General features: G+C 35.1%; 15 protein-coding genes across 15 annotated transcripts; 12 read left to right on the top strand and 3 right to left on the bottom strand. All coding sequences in view use genetic code 12, as the record gives it.

Annotated features, from left to right (window-relative positions):
* Nucleotides 1–316: 316 nt before the first annotated feature.
* DEHA2B00550g (DEHA2B00550p) lies at nucleotides 317–1,879 on the top strand (the record flags this gene model as incomplete). Its single annotated transcript, XM_456991.1, has 1 exon — nucleotides 317–1,879. The coding sequence occupies one exon, from the start codon at nucleotides 317–319 to the stop codon at nucleotides 1,877–1,879; it is 1,563 nt and encodes a 520-aa protein (XP_456991.2).
* A 333-nt stretch (nucleotides 1,880–2,212) lies between these two features.
* DEHA2B00572g (DEHA2B00572p) lies at nucleotides 2,213–3,214 on the top strand (the record flags this gene model as incomplete). Its single annotated transcript, XM_456992.1, has 1 exon — nucleotides 2,213–3,214. The coding sequence occupies one exon, from the start codon at nucleotides 2,213–2,215 to the stop codon at nucleotides 3,212–3,214; it is 1,002 nt and encodes a 333-aa protein (XP_456992.1).
* A 213-nt stretch (nucleotides 3,215–3,427) lies between these two features.
* DEHA2B00594g (DEHA2B00594p) lies at nucleotides 3,428–4,501 on the bottom strand (the record flags this gene model as incomplete). The annotated part of the gene is made up of 1 exon (XM_456993.1): nucleotides 3,428–4,501. One exon carries the CDS (start codon nucleotides 4,499–4,501, stop codon nucleotides 3,428–3,430), a length of 1,074 nt encoding a protein of 357 aa, XP_456993.1.
* A 429-nt stretch (nucleotides 4,502–4,930) lies between these two features.
* On the top strand, nucleotides 4,931–7,030 carry DEHA2B00616g (DEHA2B00616p; the record flags this gene model as incomplete). Its single annotated transcript, XM_456994.1, has 1 exon — nucleotides 4,931–7,030. One exon carries the CDS (start codon nucleotides 4,931–4,933, stop codon nucleotides 7,028–7,030), a length of 2,100 nt encoding a protein of 699 aa, XP_456994.1.
* Nucleotides 7,031–9,573: 2,543 nt separating this feature from the next.
* DEHA2B00638g (DEHA2B00638p) lies at nucleotides 9,574–11,854 on the top strand (the record flags this gene model as incomplete). Its single annotated transcript, XM_456995.2, has 3 exons — nucleotides 9,574–11,499; nucleotides 11,555–11,613; nucleotides 11,668–11,854. The coding sequence occupies 3 exons, from the start codon at nucleotides 9,574–9,576 to the stop codon at nucleotides 11,852–11,854; spliced, it is 2,172 nt and encodes a 723-aa protein (XP_456995.2).
* Nucleotides 11,855–12,181: 327 nt separating this feature from the next.
* Nucleotides 12,182–12,940, bottom strand: DEHA2B00660g (DEHA2B00660p; the record flags this gene model as incomplete). Its single annotated transcript, XM_456996.1, has 1 exon — nucleotides 12,182–12,940. The coding sequence occupies one exon, from the start codon at nucleotides 12,938–12,940 to the stop codon at nucleotides 12,182–12,184; it is 759 nt and encodes a 252-aa protein (XP_456996.2).
* Nucleotides 12,941–13,689: 749 nt separating this feature from the next.
* DEHA2B00682g (DEHA2B00682p) lies at nucleotides 13,690–15,252 on the bottom strand (the record flags this gene model as incomplete). The annotated part of the gene is made up of 1 exon (XM_456997.1): nucleotides 13,690–15,252. The coding sequence occupies one exon, from the start codon at nucleotides 15,250–15,252 to the stop codon at nucleotides 13,690–13,692; it is 1,563 nt and encodes a 520-aa protein (XP_456997.2).
* A 148-nt stretch (nucleotides 15,253–15,400) lies between these two features.
* Nucleotides 15,401–16,153, top strand: DEHA2B00704g (DEHA2B00704p; the record flags this gene model as incomplete). The annotated part of the gene is made up of 1 exon (XM_456998.1): nucleotides 15,401–16,153. The coding sequence occupies one exon, from the start codon at nucleotides 15,401–15,403 to the stop codon at nucleotides 16,151–16,153; it is 753 nt and encodes a 250-aa protein (XP_456998.1).
* On the top strand, nucleotides 16,125–17,058 carry DEHA2B00726g (DEHA2B00726p; the record flags this gene model as incomplete). Its single annotated transcript, XM_456999.1, has 2 exons — nucleotides 16,125–16,212; nucleotides 16,280–17,058. 2 exons carry the CDS (start codon nucleotides 16,125–16,127, stop codon nucleotides 17,056–17,058), a joined length of 867 nt encoding a protein of 288 aa, XP_456999.2.
* Nucleotides 17,059–17,531: 473 nt separating this feature from the next.
* On the top strand, nucleotides 17,532–19,430 carry DEHA2B00748g (DEHA2B00748p; the record flags this gene model as incomplete). The annotated part of the gene is made up of 1 exon (XM_457000.1): nucleotides 17,532–19,430. One exon carries the CDS (start codon nucleotides 17,532–17,534, stop codon nucleotides 19,428–19,430), a length of 1,899 nt encoding a protein of 632 aa, XP_457000.2.
* Nucleotides 19,431–19,749: 319 nt separating this feature from the next.
* Nucleotides 19,750–20,782, top strand: DEHA2B00770g (DEHA2B00770p; the record flags this gene model as incomplete). The annotated part of the gene is made up of 2 exons (XM_457001.1): nucleotides 19,750–19,981; nucleotides 20,037–20,782. The coding sequence occupies 2 exons, from the start codon at nucleotides 19,750–19,752 to the stop codon at nucleotides 20,780–20,782; spliced, it is 978 nt and encodes a 325-aa protein (XP_457001.1).
* A 347-nt stretch (nucleotides 20,783–21,129) lies between these two features.
* Nucleotides 21,130–22,134, top strand: DEHA2B00792g (DEHA2B00792p; the record flags this gene model as incomplete). Its single annotated transcript, XM_457002.1, has 1 exon — nucleotides 21,130–22,134. One exon carries the CDS (start codon nucleotides 21,130–21,132, stop codon nucleotides 22,132–22,134), a length of 1,005 nt encoding a protein of 334 aa, XP_457002.1.
* Nucleotides 22,135–22,438: 304 nt separating this feature from the next.
* On the top strand, nucleotides 22,439–23,968 carry DEHA2B00814g (DEHA2B00814p; the record flags this gene model as incomplete). Its single annotated transcript, XM_457003.1, has 1 exon — nucleotides 22,439–23,968. One exon carries the CDS (start codon nucleotides 22,439–22,441, stop codon nucleotides 23,966–23,968), a length of 1,530 nt encoding a protein of 509 aa, XP_457003.2.
* A 514-nt stretch (nucleotides 23,969–24,482) lies between these two features.
* DEHA2B00836g (DEHA2B00836p) lies at nucleotides 24,483–24,638 on the top strand (the record flags this gene model as incomplete). Its single annotated transcript, XM_457004.1, has 1 exon — nucleotides 24,483–24,638. One exon carries the CDS (start codon nucleotides 24,483–24,485, stop codon nucleotides 24,636–24,638), a length of 156 nt encoding a protein of 51 aa, XP_457004.1.
* Nucleotides 24,639–24,805: 167 nt separating this feature from the next.
* Nucleotides 24,806–25,921, top strand: DEHA2B00858g (DEHA2B00858p; the record flags this gene model as incomplete). The annotated part of the gene is made up of 1 exon (XM_457005.1): nucleotides 24,806–25,921. One exon carries the CDS (start codon nucleotides 24,806–24,808, stop codon nucleotides 25,919–25,921), a length of 1,116 nt encoding a protein of 371 aa, XP_457005.2.
* Between the last annotated feature and the right edge of the window lie 220 nt (nucleotides 25,922–26,141).

The following is a 26,141-nucleotide window of genomic DNA, read 5'->3' on the forward strand; positions in this document are numbered from 1 at the left end:
AGCATTATGAAGAATATAAGTTCTTTATATATTGTTCAGATTGTTACTATATACCACTTGTTATTGAAAATTTAAGAGGCTATTTTGATTTAACCGTACAAATTTTCTGGAGAGTGAACAATTGTAAAAAATAATCTTAACCGCATTTTACGGATAATCAATTTGTGGAGAAGCTAGGAAGATTAGCGCTACGTAATTTGGCGCTACGTTGACCTATATTTGAGCGGCTAATTTACCACGCGCAATCTCCAACAGTGCGGTTAAGTTTAATCAGGTTTCAATAAATAATTTTTATAAAGCTCCTAAATTAGATCTAATGGATGAAATTTGTTCACCATATCTATTTGATATTATGAAAGCTTCAACTTTATTTTTACTCTTTCAACTAGTATATTTTAACGTCGCTTCGTGCTTTATACTAGACAAGGACTACAAACCTAACATATTCGTTCTAACAGATATTAGTAACGAACCAGATGATGCTCAATCACTTGTTAGATTATTGTTATATTCTAATGAGTTATCAATAAAAGGAATTGTTGCTACCACATCTTATTGGCTAAATTATACTGTTCACGACGAAGATATTTATCCTATATTAGACGCTTATGAAAAAGTACATCCTAATTTGTTGAAACATTCCATAGGTTATCCAAGTCCTGATTATCTTAGAAGTATCGTCAGCATTGGTCATCCTGTTTATGGATTAGATGCATTTAACTATAACGAAATCAGTGAAGGTGCGAAGAACTTAATTGCAGCAGTTGATAATACCAATCTTAATGAAAGAATGTTTGTTCTTGTGTGGGGTGGTGCAGCTGTTTTAGCAGAAGCTTTGAAACACATTTCCTCTAGACCTGAGCAGGCTATTGAACAATTTGTTCTGAAGTTGGGAGTTTATTCTATTTCGGATCAAGATGATGCAGGCCCATGGATTAGGAACAAGTTTCCCTCACTTTTATACATTTCCTCAGTTCATGGCTTTAATCAATATGGTCTTTCAACATGGGTGGGAATTTCAGGAGAGAAATATAACCCATTTGACTTTGGGGGACCAGATACATCATTAGTAACAAAAGAGTGGTTAAATGAGAACATCCGATCTGTGGGACCACTAGGTGCTGTATATCCTGAGCCCATGTTTATAATGGAAGGTGATACGCCTGCAACATTATTTGTTCTACCAAACGGCTTAAATGTACCAGAAAATCCCAATTTTGGTAGTTGGGGAGGAAGGTATTCTTTATTTGATCAAAGTGGTAGATCTAACCACTATGCAGATGCTACTGATTATGTAGTGGGTCAAGATAATCGTACGCATGTAAGCAACAAGGCCACCATATGGAGATGGAGAGAAGCGTATCAAAATGATTTTGCTGCTCGAATGCAATGGACAATAGTTGATTTTGAATCGGCTGTACATGCTCCTATCATTGTCGTTAATAAGACAAATAGTGTAAAACCGTTTTCAGTTGAAGCCTCTGTTGAAAGTAAAATTTTCTTAGATGCATCAGAGAGTTATGACTTAAACAACCGTCCACTCTCCTTTAAGTGGTTTCACTATAGGGATGTTACATTGACTCAAGGAAACATTGAAGAGGTACCCGAAATTGAGATTAATAAGCTAAATGAAGATGGTTCCGTTATCTCATTTACGACTCCATCTTTTAGTCAAGCCTGCTTGAATATTTTTGGCAGACCAAATATATCAGGTTGTAAATCTTACCATATTATTTTAGAAGTAACTAATAACGGTACACCAGCTTTAAGATCTTACCGAAGATTCATTATCTATACCGATAAAGGAGAGGAAGAAATACAAGAAGTTGAATTTAAACAATCTTTCTTTAATGCAGAAAATAAACATGATGAGCTTTAATTAAGTACTTAATAGGATAAACGTATAGATACAAAGAAAAATCTACGATAACAAAATCAAAAGCACAATTGTAACTAATATTGATTCGATTCTGAATTATCCTGTAAGATTTTAAGGTCTCCAGTAAAAAGGGATTATTGCGATAGCGCGTAAAATCTTGTTCAACGCAAGAAGCAATTCGCAACAAAAATTATCCGGCTAATATTCCTATAATTAGTAATATAACCGAAATGTACAGGATAGTCTTGGATTAATCTATTTAAATGAAGAGTATTGCCAAACAGTTGATTAAATCTTTTAAGATCATAAAAATAATTGGAAAAAATATCAAAAATGGCCGAAACTATAACTAAAACTCAACCACAAAGCCTTAAACTCAGATCTGGCTTCGAATTACCACAAGTTGGCTTTGGTTTATGGAAAATTCCAAAAGATAAGACCGCACAAGTTGTGCATGATGCAATTAAATGCGGGTATAGAAATTTTGATGGTGCTTATGACTATCAAAATGAAGAAGAAGCTGGGGAAGGTATCAGAAAGGCAATTTCTGACGGGCTAGTAACTAGAGACGAAATCTTTGTAACAACCAAGCTATGGAACAATTACCACTCTAAAGAGAATGTCTTCAAATCAGCCAAATGGCAGAACGAAGCTTGGGGATTAGGCTACATTGACTTGTACTTAATGCATTTCCCCATTGCCTTAAAGTATGTGGATCCTAAGGAAAACCAATACCCAGCTTGGTGGGCAGATAAGGAAATGACTATTGTACAACCTGATAGAGTTCCAATTAGAGAAACATGGGAGGCAATGGAATCATTGGTAGATTTAGGAATTGCAAGATCGATTGGAGTTAGCAATTTCCAGGCACAAGCAATCTACGATATTTTGACATATAATAGCTTACCAATCTCAGCTTTACAGGTGGAACATCACCCGTATTTGGTTCAACCAGAATTATTTCAACTATGCCAAGAACAGAATATTGCCTTTATTGCTTACTCGTCGTATGGACCACAATCATTTCTTGAACTTCCTGGATCATTCTCTGAGTTGGCAAATGATATTACTCCATTATTTCAAAATAAAACTATTTTATCGATTGCCTCGACCCATAAAAAGTCCCCCGCTCAAGTATTGTTGAGGTGGGCCACTCAAAGAGGCGTTGTAGTTATTCCAAAAGCTTCATCGCAAACCCATTTAGAACAAAACTTACAGTTAGACTTTGATTTATCAGAGGATCAAATAAATTCCATTTCGAAGTTAGACATTGGATTGAGATTCAATGACCCTGGGTTCTACTTAAAGAGTCATCCATTACATATATTTGCTTAGAGTTTTTTAGTAGTAATAGCCTATAAATCTAATTCAACTTTGAATAGAGTTACTGACGCAGTAAATTAGCATATATAAATTAGTTCTAATAGTCTTTACTTTCAATTTAATTTCGGTACTTATTACAAGTAGTTCTACAATCGTAAGAAATGATGGCCAACTATTACTCAAGTTCATATACGTAATTCTATAAAATTCAGATACAGAATATTGTTAATCTTCAATAATAACTTTGATGCTACCATTACAAGCATCGGATGATAATGTGAGTGCCTCAATGGCGTTCTCTAATGTAAACCGATGTGTAATTAACAAATCAGCATTAATAATACCGTGGCTTAGTAATCTAATAACAGTTGGCCATGAATCGTGGTACCTGTTAATGAATTTCACATCAATCTCAGCTAATGATAACCTCATGAATGGAAAGTTATTAATAATATCCTTTCCCACTCCAATAACCATTAATGTACCTGATCTTCTAGTGACATAAGCGCATGTAATTATACTCGACTCAACTCCCGTGCATTCCAATGTGACATGAGGGAAATTACATTCTTGGTCACCAAATATACTTCTGACCTCCTTAGCATTCTCTTGTGGTGATAACTTCGTATTAACTTTATATGTTCTTACTTGAGGAACCAAAGTTTTGGCAAATTCCAATTTTTCTTTGCTTAAATCTGTAATACATAAGGGAGTGCAACCAGAAGCTTTTGCTAAAAGTAGAGCTACTAAGCCAATTGGGCCAGCACCAGCAATTAGTACCCCTTCACCTAGCTTCAAATTAGCTCGTTCGATACCATGATACGCGACTGATATTGGTTCAACTAAGGCACCCTGGGAATATGTCATATTATCGGGTAAACGATAAACGTACCTTGAATTATGAGTAATATATCTTTGCATCGACCCATGATAAGGGAAAACCCCAATAAATTGAACATCTTCACAAAGATTATAATCTCCTTGACTACACAAGAAACAATTTCCACAAGGTACACCTGGTTCAATGGCAACCCTATCTCCTACAGAGACATTTGTAACCCCTTCTCCAATCTCCACGACGTCTCCTGCAGCTTCGTGCCCTAGTATACAGTTATCTAGTACCTTCAAATCACCAATAGATCCAGATTTCCAGAAATGAATGTCCGAACCACATATTCCAGTAGCTCTAACATGAATTAAAACTTGACCTTTTAATGGAGGTTTAACAGGTGCTTCTTTGAGTTCTATTCTATGGTCTTTAGTAACTTGAAGGGACGGGTTTTGATAAGTCAATGTCATTATTATAATTTAATATGTAAAGTCTAAAATTTTGATTTATTTTTGAATTGATGCCATATATAACAGGTATTGAAACGGAATCAAAGAAATGCTGCTTACCCTGCTATAAATTAGCCGTTTAATATTAGTCGCAATTTAATCGCGAATGTAGCGTAAATGACTAGCCGTCAATAATATGTAGCCGCACCGAAGACATCTATAACCTAGTCGCGAAATGTAAATGTGTAGTCGCATGAATATAACCGTACAGTTTTAGCGGTTAAACTTTTGTCGGCTAAAGCCATTAAATTGATTAATTAACACTCAGTCCGTTACCATGATAAATAAATGGTAAATTAGATTAGAGACTATAAATATAGATGAGTAGTTTTGTTTTTGTAGGTTTATGATTTTAATTTTTGAGTTACAACTTAACAATAAATAGTACTAATGACTGTATCGTCTAAACAGCACTTAGCGGATCAAGGACAAATTCATGATAAAGTTTTGAAGGTATTTAGATTACTTATTGCAGATTTGGTTCAAAACTTTAATGGTGGTCACCCGGGTGGTGCTATGGATATGGCTGCAATTGGAATTGCATTATGGAGATATGTTTTAAATTATGCACCTAATAATCCAACATTTTTCAACCGGGATAGATTTGTCTTATCAAATGGACATACTTGTTTGTTTCAATATGCATTTCACCATTTAGTCGGTTATCAGCACATGACCATGAAACAGTTAAAAACTTACCATTCACCTAATCTCGAATCGTATTGCCCGGGCCACCCAGAAATTGAACATCCTGGTATCGAAGTAACTACTGGACCTTTAGGGCAGGGCATAACGAATGCAGTTGGATTAGCTATAGCGTCTAAGAATTTACAAGCCACATATAATAAACCAGAATTTCCAGTTGTTTCTAATCATACGTTTTGCATAGTCGGTGATGCTTGTTTGCAAGAAGGTGTAGCATTAGAGTCAATATCTTTTGCTGGACACTTAGGTCTAAATAACCTTACAGCTATTTATGATAATAATCAAATTTCATGTGATGGCTCGGTGGATTTGACTAATACGGAGAATATTGGTGAAAAATTTAAAGCATGTAATTGGAATGTAATTGAGGTTGAAAATGGATGTTATGATGTTATTGCAATTGTGAATGCTCTAGAATCTTCCAAAAAGTCAGAAAATAAACCCACACTTATTAATGTTTATACAAATATTGGAATTGGTTCTAATGTAGAAGGGAAAGCAGCTGCTCATGGTGCTGCTTTTGGCGAGACTGAAGTTGACAGATTACATAGAGTAAACGGTTTTAGACCCGAAGATAAATTCTTCATCCCTAAAGATGTGTATACCTTTTTCGAAGATCTTCCGGCCAAAGGTGACCAGATTGTAAATGATTGGTTAAGATTAGTCAAGTCATATAAAGAATCTTATCCAGACTTAGGAACGGATTTCGAAAGGAGGATTTCTGGAAAATTACCTTGTGATTGGGAGTCTTTAATTCCCGCCTCATTCCCTACCAACCCTACTGCTTCAAGAAAATCGAGCGGGTTAGTTATAAATCCATTAGCAAAAGAAATTAATAATTTTATTGTTGGTTCAGCAGATCTTTCGCCATCTGTAAATTTGGTTTGGGAAGGTAAGAAAGATTTTCAAAACCCGAGAATAAAAGTATCTTGCAATATCAACGGGGATTATTCTGGAAGATATATTCATTACGGAATTCGTGAGCACGCAATGGCTGGAATTGCAAACGGAATTGCCGCTTTTAATGAAGGGACATTTATACCAATCACATCATCATTTTTCATGTTTTATTTGTATGCATCTCCAGCTGTTAGATATGGTGCATTATCAAAACTTCAAGTTATACATGTCGCAACTCACGACTCAATTGGGACAGGGGAGGATGGGCCAACTCATCAACCTATTGCTCTAGCAGCATTGTACCGAGCTATGCCAAATATTAATTATATTCGCCCATGTGATTCAGAAGAAACAGCAGGTGCTTGGGAAATCGCTATAAAGTCGCAAGGTATGCCAACCATCATTTCTTTATCAAGACAAAATTTACCTCAGTACCCTGGAATGTCAAATCGTTCTCTAGTTAAAAAGGGGGCATATATTTTTCAAGAGAGAATTGATGCTGTTTTAAATATTGTAGGCGTGGGTGCTGAATTGAAGTTTGCTTTAGAGACAGCAAACATATTAAATGAAAAAGGTATTAAAACTAGAGTAATCTCATTTCCATCTCATAATTTATTCGAAATGCAGCCTGATGAGTACAAACGTTCTATATTGAAAAGAGGAAAGATACCAACTGTAGTTATAGAGGCATTTGCTCCAAATGGCTGGGAAAGATACGCTACCGCTGGAATTAATATGAAGACTTATGGCAAATCATTGCCTGGTGCTGCCGCTTATGAATACTTTGGTTTCAACTCGACTGTTATCGCCTCCAAAGTTGAAAAATATTTCTCCAGGTGGAACCAAGAACATGAAATTCGTTACGAATTTCTAGACTTAAATTAGCTAGTTTACATACAGTTAGTAATGTAATCTTCAATTAAATATAGAAAATCTTTTTTATTTGAAAAGCTTGTAAATATTCAACCGCTCAATAAATTTCATTTTACAATAGAATATATTAATCATAATAAGTGCGAACCTTGCATAGTTAAAGATAATATTTCATATATAAGGGAGGTTTATGTATAGTTCTCAAGGCTAGCAATAAAACCCTCTATCAAGGCAGCTAAACCAACAGCTCCTGGATCTGGCAAGCCCCTTTCACTATCAAGTATTTTAGCTTCATTTTCGGAAACATACGACGCCCTTCCAACTTTTGCAGTTAACTTCCTAGTATATTCGACTCCATCCACTACAGCTTTATTTGCCTTCATAAGGTCATACGTAATTCCAATCTCCTTGGCGAATGGCTCTAATACATCAATTATAGTCTTATCCCCTGTTCTTGCTCTGGTATATCTAAATAATGAAACCAAAGCATCTTCTACGATGGTGCAAGGTTTTTTCTGTTAACTTCATACGGACCCTCTTTCGGGTTTCTACCAAGAAAGCTCTGAGCTGGAGCACTAATAAAAATTGAGTATAAACCCCCAGAAGTTCCACCCATGTTGTCTTCGACAATCATAGCAATACTCTCTAAAGAACTAACTATGTCCGAGAGATCTACATCTTTTTCGTCCATGGCTTTTAATATCGCATGGGCACCAGATGCTAGAGTTTCACCACAATCACCATCACCCGCGACAGTATCATAAAGTGTAATTTGCAGCTCCTTCGATAATAATTTTATCAATCCACCTCGTAAGATTGATTCTAAAAGACGAGGATTTAATGCTACAGTTGACTTGATATTTGTGCTACTTTCATTCATATTTTCACAAGTTTTGACGAGAGCGCTTTCAGTATTTTTAGTATTCAGAGATATATTTGAGACCCAACCAATAGCATCTGTGGGCATATCAAGTAAGTCAATAATTTTGGAACCACCAGCTTTAGTTGCATTAAGTAGAGTAATGCTGAACCCTTGACCATTTAAAGAATTTGTAAACTCACCGATATATATGCGTACAGGTACTATTAAATAGTTGTCAGCAAGTTTCTGGAGTACTATATCGCCTATTGCATATAATTCTAATACTGACGTACCACCCAAATTATTAATTAGCAACACTGTTTTATCATTAGAATCAAAAGGAACATAACTTCTTTCTGCATCGTCCTGAGATAATAGATACATAAGCAATTCTTCAATAAGACTTCCTATTATTGGAATACTGGAATGATTTTTAACCCCTGGCTCATTGTGAATTCCCATGCAGACCTCGAATTCATTTGGTTTAAGAAGTTCTAATCCGTCTTCTCCTCTACCAGGCACAGAACAATGCTCTAAACTAGCAGCAATGGTTACCATGCTATTAATAACTTTTTGAGAAACCTGCTCAATATCAGACAACGAAGCGCCCGAAAGTGATTTAGCTCCAGATATCTTGTGCACTAAAATTGTTCCAGCAAGATCTCTTCTCCCTACTAGGCCATTCTTGGTTCTCCCGACTGCAACATCATCGCCAACAATTACTAATTCAACGTCATTCCGAGAGATTTGGCCCTTTCTGCTGCTAATCCAAAGTTTAATATATCTCCTGTATAATTCTTAACAATTAAAAGGTACCCTTTCTCTGATTTGATTGATCTGAGCCCATTAAGAATTTGTTTGGCCGAAGGTGATGCAAAAATATTACCTGCAATAGCAACATCTAACAAGCCTTCACCTACAAAACCTGCATGGGTTGGTTCATGCCCTGACCCCCCACCTGAGATTACTATCACCTTATCGGAAGCAGATTTAGCGTTGAAAATTATTTTTGTATCTTCATTCAATGTTAATGAAGGGTTTACGGCACAAACGCCCTTCAAATACAGTAACACAAGGTCTTCTTCGGAATAATCCCAATGCTTTGAATAAAACATAGCTATGATAAATTCTTACATTACTTTAAATTTGACGTATTTTTCTAATATAAATACTTAGTATCTAGTGACAGAGCTTTGATTTTTTGCACCTTCAGCATTGCCAAATTAGGCGCCAATGATAATGTCGGCTAATACTCACCTTTGTAGAAAGATCTCGGGGAAACCTTTTTACCCGCCATCAGGCCCGCAAGGTATACGAACGCGTATCAAACCGCGGTTATTATTTCCTAAACTATCTCAAGTTATTTTACAAAATTACTTCAGTTCTTCACAAATATATGGGCCCGACTCAAATGCTATCCCCCTGAAAATTGACTTCAACTAAGATTAGAATAATATTGCTGCTTACTGTGAAACTAATTTTATGAGTATTTATAAAAATAAGGTAGACATTCGTATCATCTGTATATTGGATAGCTAATCACTAAGTAGATTGATAGAAGTGGGGAAGATGTGTTATATGTAGAACTAAGTGAGATCTATCAACATATAACGAATATCATTAGTTTCAATCCACGGTCAAATTGTTTATCAATATATTCGATTGATTTTCAAAACTGCATCCTTGAAAATCGATGCTAGAACCATCAATCCAAAAGCCTCGCAAAAGAAGAGCTAGAACAGGCTGCTTAAATTGCCGGAAAAAGCATAAGAAATGTGACGAAACTAAACCAAATTGTTCTTCTTGTATGAAAAAATCAGAAGTCTGCGAATGGCCTATGAATAATGGACGGTTTAATAGAAACTCAATAAGTGGTCTATCAGGAATCATTGATCAAAATAATGAATCGGGGAACTTAGATAAGTATGCAGATCGTTTACTTAAAAATTTTAATAGAAGAGCTACCACCTCTAATGATTCTGTAACATTTCCTACCAGAAAATACTCGCTGCTTTCCAATAGTGATTCAACTTCTTCATGTATGGGTTCGAATTCCTCAAAATTACTGCTGATTGTTTCACCATCGGCTTCTCGTATTCCATCCAATATTTACAGTCATGAAAGAAATATGATACCACCATTATTGGATTCCAACGAATCAGTACTGAAAGTCCCGTTGAACCAGATATTAAATTCAAACAAAATATCTCCAAATAATGGGGGATCTAAGGATGATACTAGGTTAACAACCGAGGAAAGCCCACCAAATAAGAGAGAGAACGGAAAAAATGAGAACCACCATTCAATCGATACATCACCTTTTGACTCAGCAAATCCAAATATGGAAAACAGGGTTGAGAATGGATCAGTTTACTTTAACTCGAATCCAATTCAAGATAATAACCTCAATAACTATAACAATCCAAGCATTGATGGCTCACCTGCAACAAAAATTGACAATAGCACAACATATTCTTTCTCCCCTTCTGACTCCTTAGCGCCATTTTTGCTTTATAATGATTTGCATAATACATTAAGAGATTATATGTTTACAAATGCCGAACTTAATGATTTTACAACAACAGCAAATTTTAATAATATTTTATGTTCACCAGCTCCGAACTTCCTTTCAAGAAATTCCAGTAAAAATTTACAAGACCTATTAAATGACTCAACAGATAATACCAATAAAGAATCTGGTGTAAATTCTGCCACTCCTGCTAATAACAGTAACAATAAAGTTAGTGACATTCTAAATAGTTTTCTGACAGACCTAACATCTCGCGAGGAATTGGAGTTATTTAAGAATTATTTATATGAGGTTGCTCCTTGGTTGGATATGTTTGATAATTCTAAGCAGTTTGGTACTACAGTAGCAGATCTTGCTCAGAATAATAAGTCTTTACTTTATGCTATCTATGCTATATCTTCTAGACAAAAAGAACAAACAGAACGAGAATATCCTTCAGAAAAAACGATTAAGCTATATCAAGAGTCGTTGAAGCATTTGATCCCAACAGTTAATAAGATTATGGATAAATCAATAATTTCATCATGCGTTATATTGTGTGTTTTTGAAATGATGTCGTCGTCTCCTAAAGAATGGCGACATCACTTGGAAGGTTGCCATGCACTATTTGAAGCCAATGATATAAATGGGTTTAGTGGAGATTTGGAGAGAAGGTTATTTTGGTGCTACGCAAGAATGGATGTCAATTCAGCCGTCATTGGAGAGCAATCCACTATAATTCCTTCTGAGAATTGGCTTCCTAAGGATTATTCGATTTATGAGCTGAAACGCTTATTTAATGAAACAAAAGATGATGATATGTATGCAAACTATATTGTATTCTTATGTTCTAGAGTACTAAACTTGATAACAAAAGATTCTAAAAATTTTCAACAAGAATGGGATTTTTTATGGAACGAAATTATAGATTGGAATCTTAACATACCATTCCATTTGAAGCCAATACTAAGCTACGATGATAAACCATTTCCCGGAGTTTTATTTTTGAATGGGCCGGCAATTTCAGCTAACCAATTGTTTCATATGGCAATTATACTATTAACTCAGAACAAGCCAAGGTTATACAAAATTAAGCCTTCGGCGTGTATTGTATGTACAATCTTGCTCCTTTTTTAATGCATTTACTAACTAGTCTTATTATCAGAAATCGACGATATGGCATGCAAAACAGATATGCGCAATCAGCATACATAATAATCATCAGTAAGTAACATTTTTTTCTTCTTCATTTACTTAAAGTCTATCTTTATTAACTAGTTCATTTAGCGGGTGTTGGAATAATGCCTTGCAACCTTTATGGATCGCTGGCAAACTATTAAGTAGTGACCATGAACATGAAATAATATTGAATTTATTGGATAAGATTGAATCAACCACAGGATGGCAAATGAAATTTAGAAAGAAAGATTTGAAAAAGTATTGGAATGGCTTAACGATCGAATAATATTTATTGCTTAGAATATTGGCACATCCGATTAACGCAATAAGGCCAAATAGAAAACAACAGGATTAGATGCGCTTGCTGAATTCTCTACAGCATGGGAAATTAAAATTGGCCTATATTTTATGGTTTGAATAACTGAGAGTATTTTTACATTATGAGATATAGTGTTTTAGAAAAAATAGATACCGGGAACGGCTGAAGTAGCTACAGTTCTAGTCACTAATATTTTAGTATAATATTCCAGGTAAAAGATTAGGTTCAAGTCTACCTAATTCTATGATTCTGAACTATGCGTAGTGTACAAAGGTAGATTGTAGTATCTAATGATCACCAAGGAATTTCGCTTCCATCATAACTAAGAAACTTACCATTATCACTAGGACTCAATTTATTGAGAATAGCCAGTAAGGCTGTAGCGCTGAATTCAGGGGTGATTGAGTACTTCTCAATCATTTCCTTTAAATAGGGGCTTTCAGCAATAAGGGTTTCATTACCACGTTTTCCAGTATCAGTGGAAACTTGTCCTGGATGAACAGCTACAACCGTAAATCCCTTATCGCCCAATTCAACACTGATTTCTTTCACTGTGTAGTTTAATGCAGCCTTAGACTGTCCGTATGCAGATACGCTGAGACCAATATACCCTCCAGTCGATCCAAGTGCACTTGATACAAAAACAATTTGCTTTGCATCTCCTCTCTCCACTAGTCCATAAAATGCTTGATATAAGAAGACTGCTCCAAGAACATTTGTCTGCCAATGCTGCACCCATGTTTCTTCTTTCGTGTCCAATACACTTCCAAATGCATCAGCAAATCCAGCATTCGCTATCAAAACATCAATCTTCCCGACAAGTTTCGAGACTTGTGCTGCGGCTTCTACGGTACTCTCCTTGGACGTAACATCTAACTTCACTATGTGCACATTTTCTTTCTTCTTTGCTAAGTTTTCAAGATCTGTAGCCGCTTCGGGGTTTCTCGCGGATGCAATCACAATGTTAGATTCATTTTCACTAAGGTCTTTGACAAGAGCAAATCCAATTCCCTTGTTACCTCCTGAAATAAAAAATGTTTTTGAGCTACTCATGATTTTATATCTTATATTTCTCAAGTTTTACCTTTTGAAATACTTTTGGCGTATGGTAGATTGAACTGAATATATACCCAGAAGTTCGTAATTAGTCGGTTGAGAATAACTAAATTCCGAGCTTCAGGGTATCAAGTACTCCATATAAGTTCGCCAGGAATCAATTACGAGCAAAAAATTTCATCGCGGGCTGATCAGACAATAACAATTGATTTTGGTGAATTTTTCAAAGCAATTACATAGCCTTATCTAAGCGATGTTAACTAGTTCATATAATGTTGCCCCTTTCAACGGCTTCAATATTGAGCTCACAACGTCGATATTTCGTAAATATTAATCATAATTTCCATTATTGCTACGTCTCGGAATGAACTTTAAATCAATTATCTTACAACTGGACTTAAATAATGGTTGTGCTATGCTTCAAAAAATTAATTCATAACTACAGAAAGCAGCGTTAAGCACCAATCGGGTTATAGAGTCGGATGGATTTTACCAATATACGAGTTATGGGATTTGAAACCGTTGCTACCGCGAACTTTTTGATTACGAACTCTACGCCTTAGTCAGCGCAGACTTTCGGAGAATAGACCTGTAGACCTGTAGTAGATATATCATTTGACAATACTAAAGGTAAAATGAGGTACAATTGTGCATTGACACAAAGCAGCTTGAGGTTCATCTGTATTTGAAAAGTATGTTCTATACAGAGATCACATTAATATATATTGTTCTATATATGTTATATCCTAGGAAGGCAATGAAACAAGGAGCTCATTCTCCTCAGCGTCATTGGAGAATTGCACTCTAGGCTTATATAGTTGTTGGTCTGTATTCTGCACATTTTGAAAGTCAGTATCCGAAGGCAAATAAAGTGGCTTTTCCCATCTATTACTGTATTTGTTATAATCCCAAATATTTTTAGACGATGCGTTTTCACCTTCACTTCTACTTTCCTTGACCTTATTTTCTAAACCTACGATCTCTTCATCTTCCTCGCTTTCTTCGTTATCTTTCATTGAGCTACCAACGTGCTTCTCAACCATGGTGACTTTTCCATCCTTTATAACCATTTCAACGGCTCTGTTACCTCTGCCGGATCTGGCTTTCTTAACCCCGTCATGTTTGCGAAGTTGTTTTTGTTGTTTTTTTAAATGCAATGCTCTCTCCATTGGTGACAACCACATATTTCCACTGTTTGAATTTGGCATTTCGAAGTCTGAGGCATTATCAATGATCTTAGTCCTTTCTGCACCAGTCGCTTGGAATGTAAGCAATGTCTCTAACCTTTCCTGAGCTTTCACTAATTCTGGATTTATCTTGCTAGTTTCTTCATAATGTTGCAATTCCTTCGCCTGTTGTGCAATCTCGTCTCTCTCTCTTTTTATCTTTTCCAATAATTCCTGATCCTTTTTCTTATCCGCCTCCATTCTCTTTAATGCTGTGTCTTGTGCTCTCCAAAGGTTCTCTCCCGCGTTTAATGTGACAACAATTTTCTTGTTTTTGTTTTTGGGATTAGAACCTTGAGTATGATCTTGTGGACTTTTGCTTCTCGAAGAGTCTTGTTTATTTTCAATACTAGTCTTTTCTTCCCTCAATAAATTTATTATTTCACATTTGTCTTTGAAAGACAACAACTCCTTTTCACAGAACGAACAAGGCTGTAGACCTTCCTTTGCACAAATAATCTTACCACAGTTCAAGCAATTAGGAGCTACCTCAAATAACGGATGTCTTCTACCCATGCAATTACATTTCTTTCTAATAACACTTGAAGACTCCATGTCAATATCATCCCTGGATGATAATTCTAGATCATTCAAGACGGCTTCAATATCTTGCAAGTTGTCAATTTTCTTCTTCTTAGAACCTTTGCTTCGTTTTGCGACAGGCGAAGGAGATTTCAAATCAAGTAATTCAGATGTCGTCTTAGAAGTCTTATTATTTTCCAATCGTCCTTTTTGTTTATGATCTACTGACTCGGACGGCGTAGAAGTCCAGGCTTTATGATTTTTCCCGGTTGTCAGTGATGATGGTATATGTGCCGATTCTCCCTTGGTCTTACTACCTAAAGTTTTCACATTAGTCAGCTTGGCTGAATCATCAGCTTCTTTTTTTAATGACATGAACTTAGTTAAGAATGCTGAAGTTTCATCGCTTTCACCCAACAAGTTTAAGAAGTGAGCTTCTATTTCATGATCCGTCGGTAAGGTCAACGCATAATCAACCAATTCACCGCACGTTTCACGATCAATGGGTAGTATATTAGATATTGCATTAGCCGAATAGCTCTTTAATTTAGTATAATTCATAATAGTGGTTAAAGAAGAGGGTATTTTATATATAACAAATATTCTTCTACTAAATATGGTTATGTTGCTCTGATGAAAAATCTCATCTTTCCATAATTTTTTAGACTATGATCAGAGGTATCATTATATTCCTTACTCTTACTACACAATGTCATCAGTACCAGATTCAGATGAACTAAAGGCAAAATATGCAGAAATAGCTGCATTGAAAAAGGCTATAAATGAAAAGAAAGAGGAAAAAAATATTCCCGGCCCATTAACAGCAGGTTATGATGGGCATTATTATGGTAATATAAATGAAAATAGAGGTGGATACAGGGGTGGATACAGAGGTGGCTATAGGGGTGGATATAGAGGTGGATATCATAATCATCCATATAGTGGAGGGCATATTAATAGTCATAGCAGGGGAAATATACATCGAAATATGACCGTTGTATTCAACGGCACCAATACTAACGATAAGAATAGTGAAGTCTCAAAAAACGATGAATCTAATACAACAGAGCCAAAATACGTTTCATCTGTATCGAAAAGTGGAATGACCTTAGTGAGCTCAGATGTGTATGAAAAAGACAAAATCAAAATGATTCAACGCAGTGAGAATGCTAAACAGTTGCAAGACCAGATTAAACAGAAGAAGAAAACCAATGCCATCAAAACTAGAGTATTTAAAAATCAAAATAAAACAGACAGTTATGATCGAGTGAAAGCTGATGGCGATATTTTTGCAGTAACCAATAATGGTGATGACTTAATTCTTTTGTCAATTCCTACAGGTGAAAAACCGAAAACAGTTGTCTGGAATAATAAAAACTACACTAGAAAGATTAATGGTGATTTGAAGAGTCAGGCTCCACGTCGTGGCCGGTATGTCGTATTCAAGTGTTTTATCTTATAGTCCAATACTAACTCTAACTAGGGTTCCCAGCGACCAATGCCGCTATTTTACCAGAACAGGTGAGTATTTTTTTTCTTCTTTGTACTTAATTTTCAAGTATAATTCAAATCTTTGGATACTAATTAGTCACTACGTTCTTTCAAACCTTTCAACTTGTAATAGGCTTATGTCAGAAAGGTTCAAGCTGCAAATACAAACATGATCAAAACCACATCAAATTGTGTCGTCAATATTTATCGAATAATTGCCAAAATAAGAATTGTCTATTGTCTCACTCTCCATCCCAGTATAATACTCCCCTTTGCCGTTATTTCTTGGAGAATAAGTGTGTCAACCCGCAGTGCACATATGAACATGTCTTACCGAAGAACTACGATAAACCAAACTATGAAATTTGGGTATGTCGACCTTTTTCTATTGGTGGTTCCTGTTCTCGTGGAAGAAAATGTCCATTCATGCATTTGTTTGTTTGCCCTGATTTCCAAGAAAACGGCGCTTGTCCAAGAGGCAAATCATGCACTTTGGCGCATTCTGCCACTTTAAGTACCCAGAGGCTGATGCTATCTAAAGATAAACTGGAAGCCGATACGGAAGTTCTTATTGAGAGTGATACCGAAGAGAGAGACCCAATCCCCCAAATTATCAATAGTTACACTATTGACCCCTCAATATTATTTGAGACTAGCAGAGACGGAAAATATGATATATACATTGACAATGATGGATCTGAAGCAAAGAATCCTGCGAAAAATGAAGCAAATAGTAATACATTTAAAGAAAATTCTGAGTTCATGATACATTTAGATTCAGACAGTGAACAAGAAAGAGAAACCAATTCTGCTCGAGACTCACATGAGAGTGAACTTGACGATTTACAGGAAAATAATGATTATATAGAATTCTGATGGGCAATTTTAACCTAAACAAAGAAATTTTGAGATTGCACCAAAATAATATAAGAGAATAAAAAAGAAACATCAAATAATCCCTTATAGAGCAAAGACTAATCAATATACTATCTACCTTAATGAATTGTAGAACTTTGACAACATATCTGATTGTTATTTTACGTTTGTAACTTTTATTATATATCGTGTGAACTATGTTTAGAAATGCGGTCAGTTAATGCTCGGTCAGAAAAGTGTTGCAAAAATTCATTTGTGGATATCAAACTTATAAAAAAGTATAAATTGTTCCAACAATAACTGTTTTCTAATGTTTTACTTGAATGCCTATTTTCATATACCTCAATTAGTTTCATTGTTTCATATATTGAAGTTAATAATATTATATTTATATTTAGGTCAGCCTATATACTCAAATTTATATTATAATTGTGATAAGCCAAATTAAAATAATTAGCCGCCTTTTGAAAATTATGATGGAGAAAGTCACCATCAGCGTTCCAGTTGTTAAAAAGCGTGTGGTTCCGCCAGATATCAATAATCCACCCAGTGGGATTCCATTGAAGTCGTTTGGCGACCATTATCAAGCTATAAGTAGTCTTGGTAATGGAAGTTTTGGATCGGTTGTGTTGGCAAAGTACAAGAAAGATGAAAAGAACCTTTTAAAAGTAGATTTGAGAAAAAGGGGAACACTTATAGATCCTTTGGAAGAATCCGATGCTCATCTCAGTTGTTTAGTTGCAATTAAAACAATGAAGACACCACTCTGTACTTTAAATGAAGCAACAACAGTCAAAGAAGTTAAATTTATTCTCCGAATACCTTCTCATCCTAGCTTGGTACAGATATATGATATGTTCATCGATAATAAAGAGTTCCACCTTCATATTGTAATGGAGACGATGAATCAGAATTTGTACCAGCTAATGAGAGCTAGAAAGAGAATTAAGTTTTCACCGGCCACCTTGAAAAGTGTTTTGACACAACTTTTGGAAGGAATTCGCCATATCCACAAGTACGATTATTTCCACCGAGATGTGAAACCAGAGAATATCCTTATAATGCCCACGCTGCAATATTATGGATCACGAGAGAACATTCCTCCTAATCGGAGGGGTGATAACTACGTATTGAAACTAGCTGATTATGGTCTAGCACGTCATATAGGCAATCTTGGCAAGTACACTTCTTACGTTGCTACAAGATGGTATCGCTCGCCTGAAATTTTATTAAGGAGAATGTGGTATTCCAAGCCCGTTGATATGTGGGCTTTTGGTACAATTGCCGTCGAGGTTGCTAACTTCATACCGTTATTTCCAGGAGCTAGCGAAGTTGATCAGATCTGGAGAATCTTAGAGGTACTTGGAAGTCCGACTCTTCCTAGTTTTGGTACGCATATGCACAAGGGACATTATTACCCACCTTTAGGTGGCTATTGGAAAGAAGCTCAACTATTATCGTCGAGGATGGGGTTTAGTTTACCCTACACTGATGGTGTCCAAATCTGCAATCTTATACCTGATTCAGTATCTGAGTTGGGTGAGGTTGTCAAAGCATGTCTTACTTGGAACCCCGATGTGAGAGCTGATGTTGAAACTGTTTGTGCTATGTCATACTTCAAGAACACCTCAGTTTCAAAAGCGTACAAAGAGCCAGAAAGACCTAGTAATAAAATGACAAGGCCATCACCTTTGAAGGAAGTGAACGGCTCTTTTCAGATGTTTTCTGGAATACAGCCATATAAGATGTCGTTGAATGAATTCAATAACAAAAAGCGTATGAGGAATAGCTCCAGCTTTGAATCCCAGAATTCTTATATACCACAGTACAACAATGAGAATTATTTGAGTAATTCTTTTAATCAGATGAAAAGTAATGCCATACTGAAGACAGAATTCCAAATACATGATGATTTTGATGACGGATATGAAAAGGAATTTATGAAGGAATACATAGGTAAGCAAGCAGGAAATTCTATTTCCCAAGGTAGAGATCTGTTTGATTTTGAAAATAAATGCATCAAGAATATCGGGGATGACAGTAATATAACACCCCGGGGCATAAATAATACGCCTCCAGAACTTGCAGAAGAATACTGTAACGAGAGTTTTAATTTTTATGATTTAAATTATTCAAATAACGAGGGAGATGCAATAATAACCGAATATGATAGTGAAAACACCTATTCAAAAAATGACCATGATTACTCTTGGGAAGGGTTCAATAATCTCGATATTACCAATAATGATTCGGTAAATAATACCGAACAATACATCCCAAATAATTTAGCAGCTTTAAAGGAGCCTCTTGAAGACGAGTTTGGTATAATAGCAGATATATCATTCGGAAGTAGTCATGGGATTAAATGTTGAAAACATCAGGATAAGTAGTAAAATTTCTGTTTAACGCTCAGTATTACGCAGATACTAGTTTGATTTATTTATAAGTGTCTACCCATTTCATACTTTTACAAAAATTTACACATAGTATAATATACCGAATAATTTAATAGGCGAACAATATTCTTAATTGTATAAATTGCAAATAAATGATGCTCAAGAATTAAATGTTGTCGTGTGTATAGTACCCCACTCAAATTCGTATCAGGCATAAATAGTCCCACTTCCTAAAAATCATATGTCTTAGAATTTATCGCTTCTTTATATTAGTTTGTCTAGTTATATAATAGAAATGTGTATCTTGATATCAAGTATCGAACATCCTGATTATCCATTCATTTTGTTGTCTAATCGGGATGAATATTTTAAGAGACCGACCCAAAGGGCGCATTTCAAAGATTATGATGGGGTAAGGGTATTATCACCCCTAGATTTAGGTAGACAAGAGCATGGAACATGGATTGCAGTAAACACAGATGGTAAACTAGCAGTGTTAGTTAACTATCGTGAAAAGAGCAATAAAGGTAAGTAATCATTTATCATTGTAAACCGAAGCTGTTATTAACATATGTATAATAGACCAGATAAGTGAAATATCCCGAGGGGTACTTCCATTACAATATTTAATATCTGATGAATTGAATGAAGAATGGTATACGAAATTAAACAAATTAATATCTGAAAAACTTCCTCTAGGAATTCTTGATACCGTGGATGATAACGTATTGAGTAGGATTGGTGGGTTTTCTATCTTATATGGTCAACTAAACATAAACAAAAGTACAGGAACAATAGAACCTTTAAACATTTTGAGTAATAGGGGCGATGTTGGAAAGATTTTTGAATCCAATGGAGATACATCTATTAGCGATGATATAGAGATTCAAAAAACATTTGGATTATCAAATTCTTTGTATAACGATCCCTGGAGAAAAGTAGAATTGGGCCAAAAAATGTTGAAAGAAACAATTCAAAATTCAGTCAAAGATAACTATACACATGATCAACTAATTGAAAGTTGCTTCGAAATATTGAGCTACGATACCTATAACAGAAATGTTGCAAAGAATGGTACGCCACATGAAGCAATTCTTGAATTAAGGAATTCTATATACATCCCACCTATAGAGCTAGGTACTGTCAATCAGCTCCCCGATAGTTCTACTGTAGGTAAATTTTATGGTACTCGGACTCAAACAATTATTATTTTAGATAAAAAGGGCAACATGCACTATTACGAACGGGATATTCATAGTTCTGATTCCATAGACAAAAATGTAAAATCAAAGACTAATCATTTTCAATTCAATATTTCAAACAAATAGCAATTAGCCTACAAGTTGTGATGTCCCACATTCTAAAAGACATCATGATTTGTAGCTATTGTTGAATACCCGCTTATAAAATTTTTGATTATCAGAAACAGCTTCATACTTATTATATATTATAATAAAAGATCATTAAAATAAAACACTTGCTTGAAAATATATCAAACATAATTATGGACAAGCTTTAGAAATTGTAAGGTCCATGTATAATCCTAAAGCAGAAGATCCCATTAAATTAATATTAAAATACCTTAACGCAATATGCCGCATTGAATAAGTTTTTTTTTTATTATTTTGAGAATCCCTGGTACGTAGCTAACCATAGACAATACAACCCAAATTCAATGACTTTGAAAACGTTCCCTCACGAGGAGTACACCTCGATATATCACAAGAACCCGCTCCAGCATTCTGCATCTGTTCGTCCGTTGTTAGTTTTAATTCCCGGAAATCCAGGCTTGGTTGATTTTTATATTACTTATTTGAATTTAATCCAAAAAAGGAATCCTAATCTTGAAATATTGTGTATTTCTCATGCAGGCTTCAAATCTGATGGAAATATTATAGATGATGATTCAGTTTTCACATACTACAATTTAGAATTCCAAATAGAACATAAAATTGACATTCTTAAATACTTCATTTTAAATGAAAACAGAAACACCGAGTTGTATTTTCTATCTCACTCTGTGGGATCTTATATTAACCAAAGAGTCGTTCATCGTTTGTTGAATAATAGCGAGCTTCAGAACAAAATGGATATAAAGTTTCTTGGGTTAATTTGTCCAACAATTATAGATATTGGCAGATCCAATTCAGGCCAAATTATAACGAAAATGTTTGCATATCTACCAATAATCCAAATTGCGATATATTTATCTGTTCTTATAAATTCTCTTTTTCCTGAATCATTTGTCAAATTCGTTGTCAAAAATGTAGTAATTGACAAGTCCTCATCTACGAGAGAAGAATCACAGGAATCAATAGAGAATTCGACTATAGGCGCGTTGAAAATTTTCAGGTCTAAGAATATTATCAAGCAGGCTTTGAACTTGGCGAAGGAAGAAATGAAGACTATTCTCAAAGACGATGAATTTAATGATTGGTTCTTCAAAGGTTTACCATCAAAATACGATATACGAATTTGGGCATATTTTGCCCATACTGACCACTGGGTTCATGATACTACTAAGGACTATATATTAGCTAGATATCATAGTGATAGCAACAAGAAGTTGTCATTTCAAATAGGAGATATGGAAGATTCTATAACGCATAGTTTTTGTGTAAATGAAAGTATCGAATTTTCACAGATTACAAGTGAAAAACTAAGCGATATTTTACCATAGTGTATATTATATAAAAATCTGCAGGTATTCTTACCTCTATTGTTTTTTCCTTTGACAATTTTTTAGTATATGTATAATTAACGATAGGTGTTACGAACTGCAATTGTAAATGACTCGTAGTCATCGAGAGCGCACAAAAAAAAATTTGGCAGACGATGATTCATTAATCATAAAAAATATTGAATCATCTTTCGGGTATGGATAAATTTGGGAGTCCAACAAATTATAGCTGAATTACTCTAGAAATATATAAAGAACTGAAAATCCTTAAAGCATATTTCGAATTTATACTAAGTTAATACTAATGGTATCGAGTGTAGAATCAGTTCATAGCGAACAAGATAAATTTGCAAACATTCAAAAATCAAGTCAAGATAGCTTTCAAAATATTGACAATGAAGAATATTCATTAAGTACTGATCATACTGACGACGCTAAATATAAAAAGCAGTTAGATAAGATATACAGGAAGCTAGATTTTAGAATTATTCCAGCATTATGGTGTTTATACTTCTTAACGTCATTTGGTTCAAATTCTTATGGGCTAACATTAACTATGAATTCTGAACAGGGCCATTCTTTGATTCAAGAATTGAAATTAAGCTCTAAGGATACCTCAACTGCATCAGCGCTTTGTTATGTTGGCTATATTATATTTGATGTTCCAATGAACTTAATTATGACTCGGGTAAGTCCTCAGTCATGGCTAGCACGAATAGTTATTACAGTTGGATTGGTTTATACCTGTTACCATGTCTTAAGTAATAACAAGGGTGTGATAGCTATTCGATTTATTTCTGGCATGGTTGGAGCTGGTACATGGCCAGGCTTATCTTACTATGTTTCATTATGGTACCCGAACGAAAGACTGACTAGAAGAATTGGGTACTATTTTACTGCCGCCCAAATATCTGCTGCAGTAGCCGGTCTAGTTAGTGCTGGATTTCAAAAAATGGATGGTGTTCGTGGTTATACTGGATGGCAATGGATGTATTTAGTATATGGTGTTATTACAATGGCGGCTGGTATTCTGTTACTCTGGTGGCTTCCTGACAGACCATTCAAAACAACAAAAGATTACTCGCAATCTACTAACTTCTTTATTAAATTTTATAATAAGGTTTTTACTCCTACTCATCCATTATCCCCAGAAGAACGTGAAATTCACAGAAAAGACATCGAATCTCGTTACGTTTTGTTGGAATGGACATGGAAAGATGTTGTCCAGATTATCACGGATATAAGAATTTGGCCGCTAATTATAATGTACTTTGGAGTTGTTGGAACCGGTTTCGGATTAGCTGTTTTTGGCTCTACGATCATTGCTGTAAACAATCCGAATTTGACCTCAATTCAAGTTTCGTTGCTCTATGCACCAATCTGGCTTTTTGATCTTGGAGGTATCCTATTAATCACTCCGTTTGCTGATAGATATAAGAAATTAAGAGCGTTGATGTTCTCACTGGCAACTTTGATTATTATTATAGGAATGTTTGTTACTACATTTGCTCATGGGTCGTGGAATAAGTATGCTGGTCTACTTATTGCTGGGTTTGGTTTGGGTCCAACAGTGCCAATTTGTATGTCATGGGCTTCAGAAATATTCCAACCTGCTTATGGAGACGTCGGAACTGCTGTGAGCGCAGCATTAGTTAGTGGACTTGGAAATTTGGGCTCGGTTACGGCAACATATGCCTTATATTCTGGTTGGCCAGAAGATAAAGCAAGGTTATACAGAAATTCAAATATGATGTTGGTGGTTATGCTAGGAACTAGTATTATTGCAGCCGCTGTCTGCCACCTTATTAAGGACAAAACTCGACAAAAAAGATAAGGTTCAGACTTTATAAGAAGCTAAACACCTCCATCCCCTGTTACATTAAATCTTACTGTTTTCGATATTGAGAATAGTTTAAAAAAAATTAATCTGTAATATTATCGATAGGCTCTATATAGATAAATGTAATATTTTGTCTAAGTAATTTACTATTTACTAGGAACCATGATAATTTCTACCATAAACGTTAGAATTCTGGAATTTTCATAGATTTCGCAACCAGAAAAATACTATTAATCGTACACTTGCTTTAATAAAAATGTAATTCAATTACAATACGAAGAAGATCGGATAGATGATAAGGCAATTTACGTTAAAACAAAGTAGACATTCTCATTCTCCTTTTCACAATTCTTCAAAAAAAAAGATCAATTGATGAGAGTTACTGTTTCATTCTATAGCTTCCGTAACTTTAGAATTTCCGAGAATAACCAATAATGATTCTGGATTTCCATATCTTTTGGTATACCGCTTTTTCCCCTAGTATATTCCAGGCATCTGATACCCTAATATGATCTTCAAAAGAGAAGGTTTAGATTCAGTAAATGCGGCCTTACAGAAGTTCAAAGAAAATAAAACTTGCGATAAGATGATGATCTTTAGAGCCTCAGAACATAATAAAGACAGTTATTTAAGTTACAGAATTGTATTTGATAAAATGCCGTAGTTTCGAACCTATTAATTGACCATAAGTTATCAAGTGACATTGATGTGAAACAGTATAGTATCTCTATGATAGTTGCCGGTCTAGTGCGGTATTCTGACTAATAATCCCGCAATATATTAAGTCATTTCTTCAGGGATTGAATAAAAATCAATTGTCTTTATTAAATAATGCCTGTAAATAACAATGCTTGTATACATACAGGGGCTCTTAAACGTGGACAAAGCACTATAGTTAAGTCAATTCCTTATCCAAAGATCAATGATGATCAAATCTTGATCAAAGCTGTTGCATATGCAGCTAATCCTACTGATTGGAAGCACATCGCTGTTAACTGGGGAGGCAAAGGAGCAATCGCAGGATCAGATGTAAGTGGAATTGTTTCAGAAGTTGGATTTAACGTTAAGGGGTTTGAAGTTGGTGATATAGTTTCATCATTTATGCATGGAAATTTCACGGAAACCAGAGGGGCGTTTAGTGAGTATGTTATTGCTGATGTAAATACGACAATCAAATATGATAAATCCAACTTCAATTCACAGGCTATCGAAGAGGGAGACCATAGATCGAACTTTATAAATACGTACGAAGGGGCTGCTTCAGTTACATTGGGACTTGGTACAGTTGGTGTTTCGTTTCATTATCATCTAGGAATAAAGGTTGATAAACAAGCCAATGCATCTAAATACATTTTGATTTGGGGTGGGGCTACAGGTACAGGTATTTTAGCCATTCAGATAGCCAAGCTCATCTATGGCTTGAAGGTTATCACCACTGCATCTTCCGATCATCATAATTTTTTAAGGACATTAGGTGCCGATGAAGTATTTGATTACCATGATTCGGATGTTGTTGATCAGATAAAGAAAGTAGGCAATTCTAACATCAACTACGCATTGGATACTGTTTCAGACACGCAGACTTTTCAATCTGTTTATGATGCTACGGTAGAAACCAAAGAAGTGACCATTGACAATTTATTATTTTTGAAATTGGACGAAGCTAAGATGGACCCATCAAGAAAGATCACTTCAACATCAACATTGGTTTTTCATGTAGACGGAACAGAAATGAACTTAGATGGTCTGATTATTCCACCAGATATGGAATTGGTGAACGTCTACAATGACTTCTGGTTTAATATTCTTCCCCCATACATTTCAAAAATTAAACACGCTGATTTGAAAGTTTTGAAGGCTGGTTTAGAATCAGCTAATGAAGCTTTGGACTTGCTAAGAGATAATAAAATTAAGGCCGAAAAGATAGTGTTTAGATTATCTGTTTAGCGTAAAAAGCAATTATATATGACTTAAAACAAAACTAATATATTCATTAAATTAAATTCATTTACTCTTTTTTTATCATCCCACATTGTATTACTTTCTTCCATCTATGATTTCTATTAAATTGTTCTTACTAAAGGAACATTTCAGTCATGAGAAGATTTTATTTGAAAACCTACTATTAAAGTTTGTGTTTTGTTATGTCAACGTTTTTTTACGATTT

This window comes from Debaryomyces hansenii (genome assembly GCF_000006445.2).
Source record: "Debaryomyces hansenii CBS767 chromosome B complete sequence".
Classification (NCBI taxonomy): domain Eukaryota; kingdom Fungi; phylum Ascomycota; class Pichiomycetes; order Serinales; family Debaryomycetaceae; genus Debaryomyces; species Debaryomyces hansenii.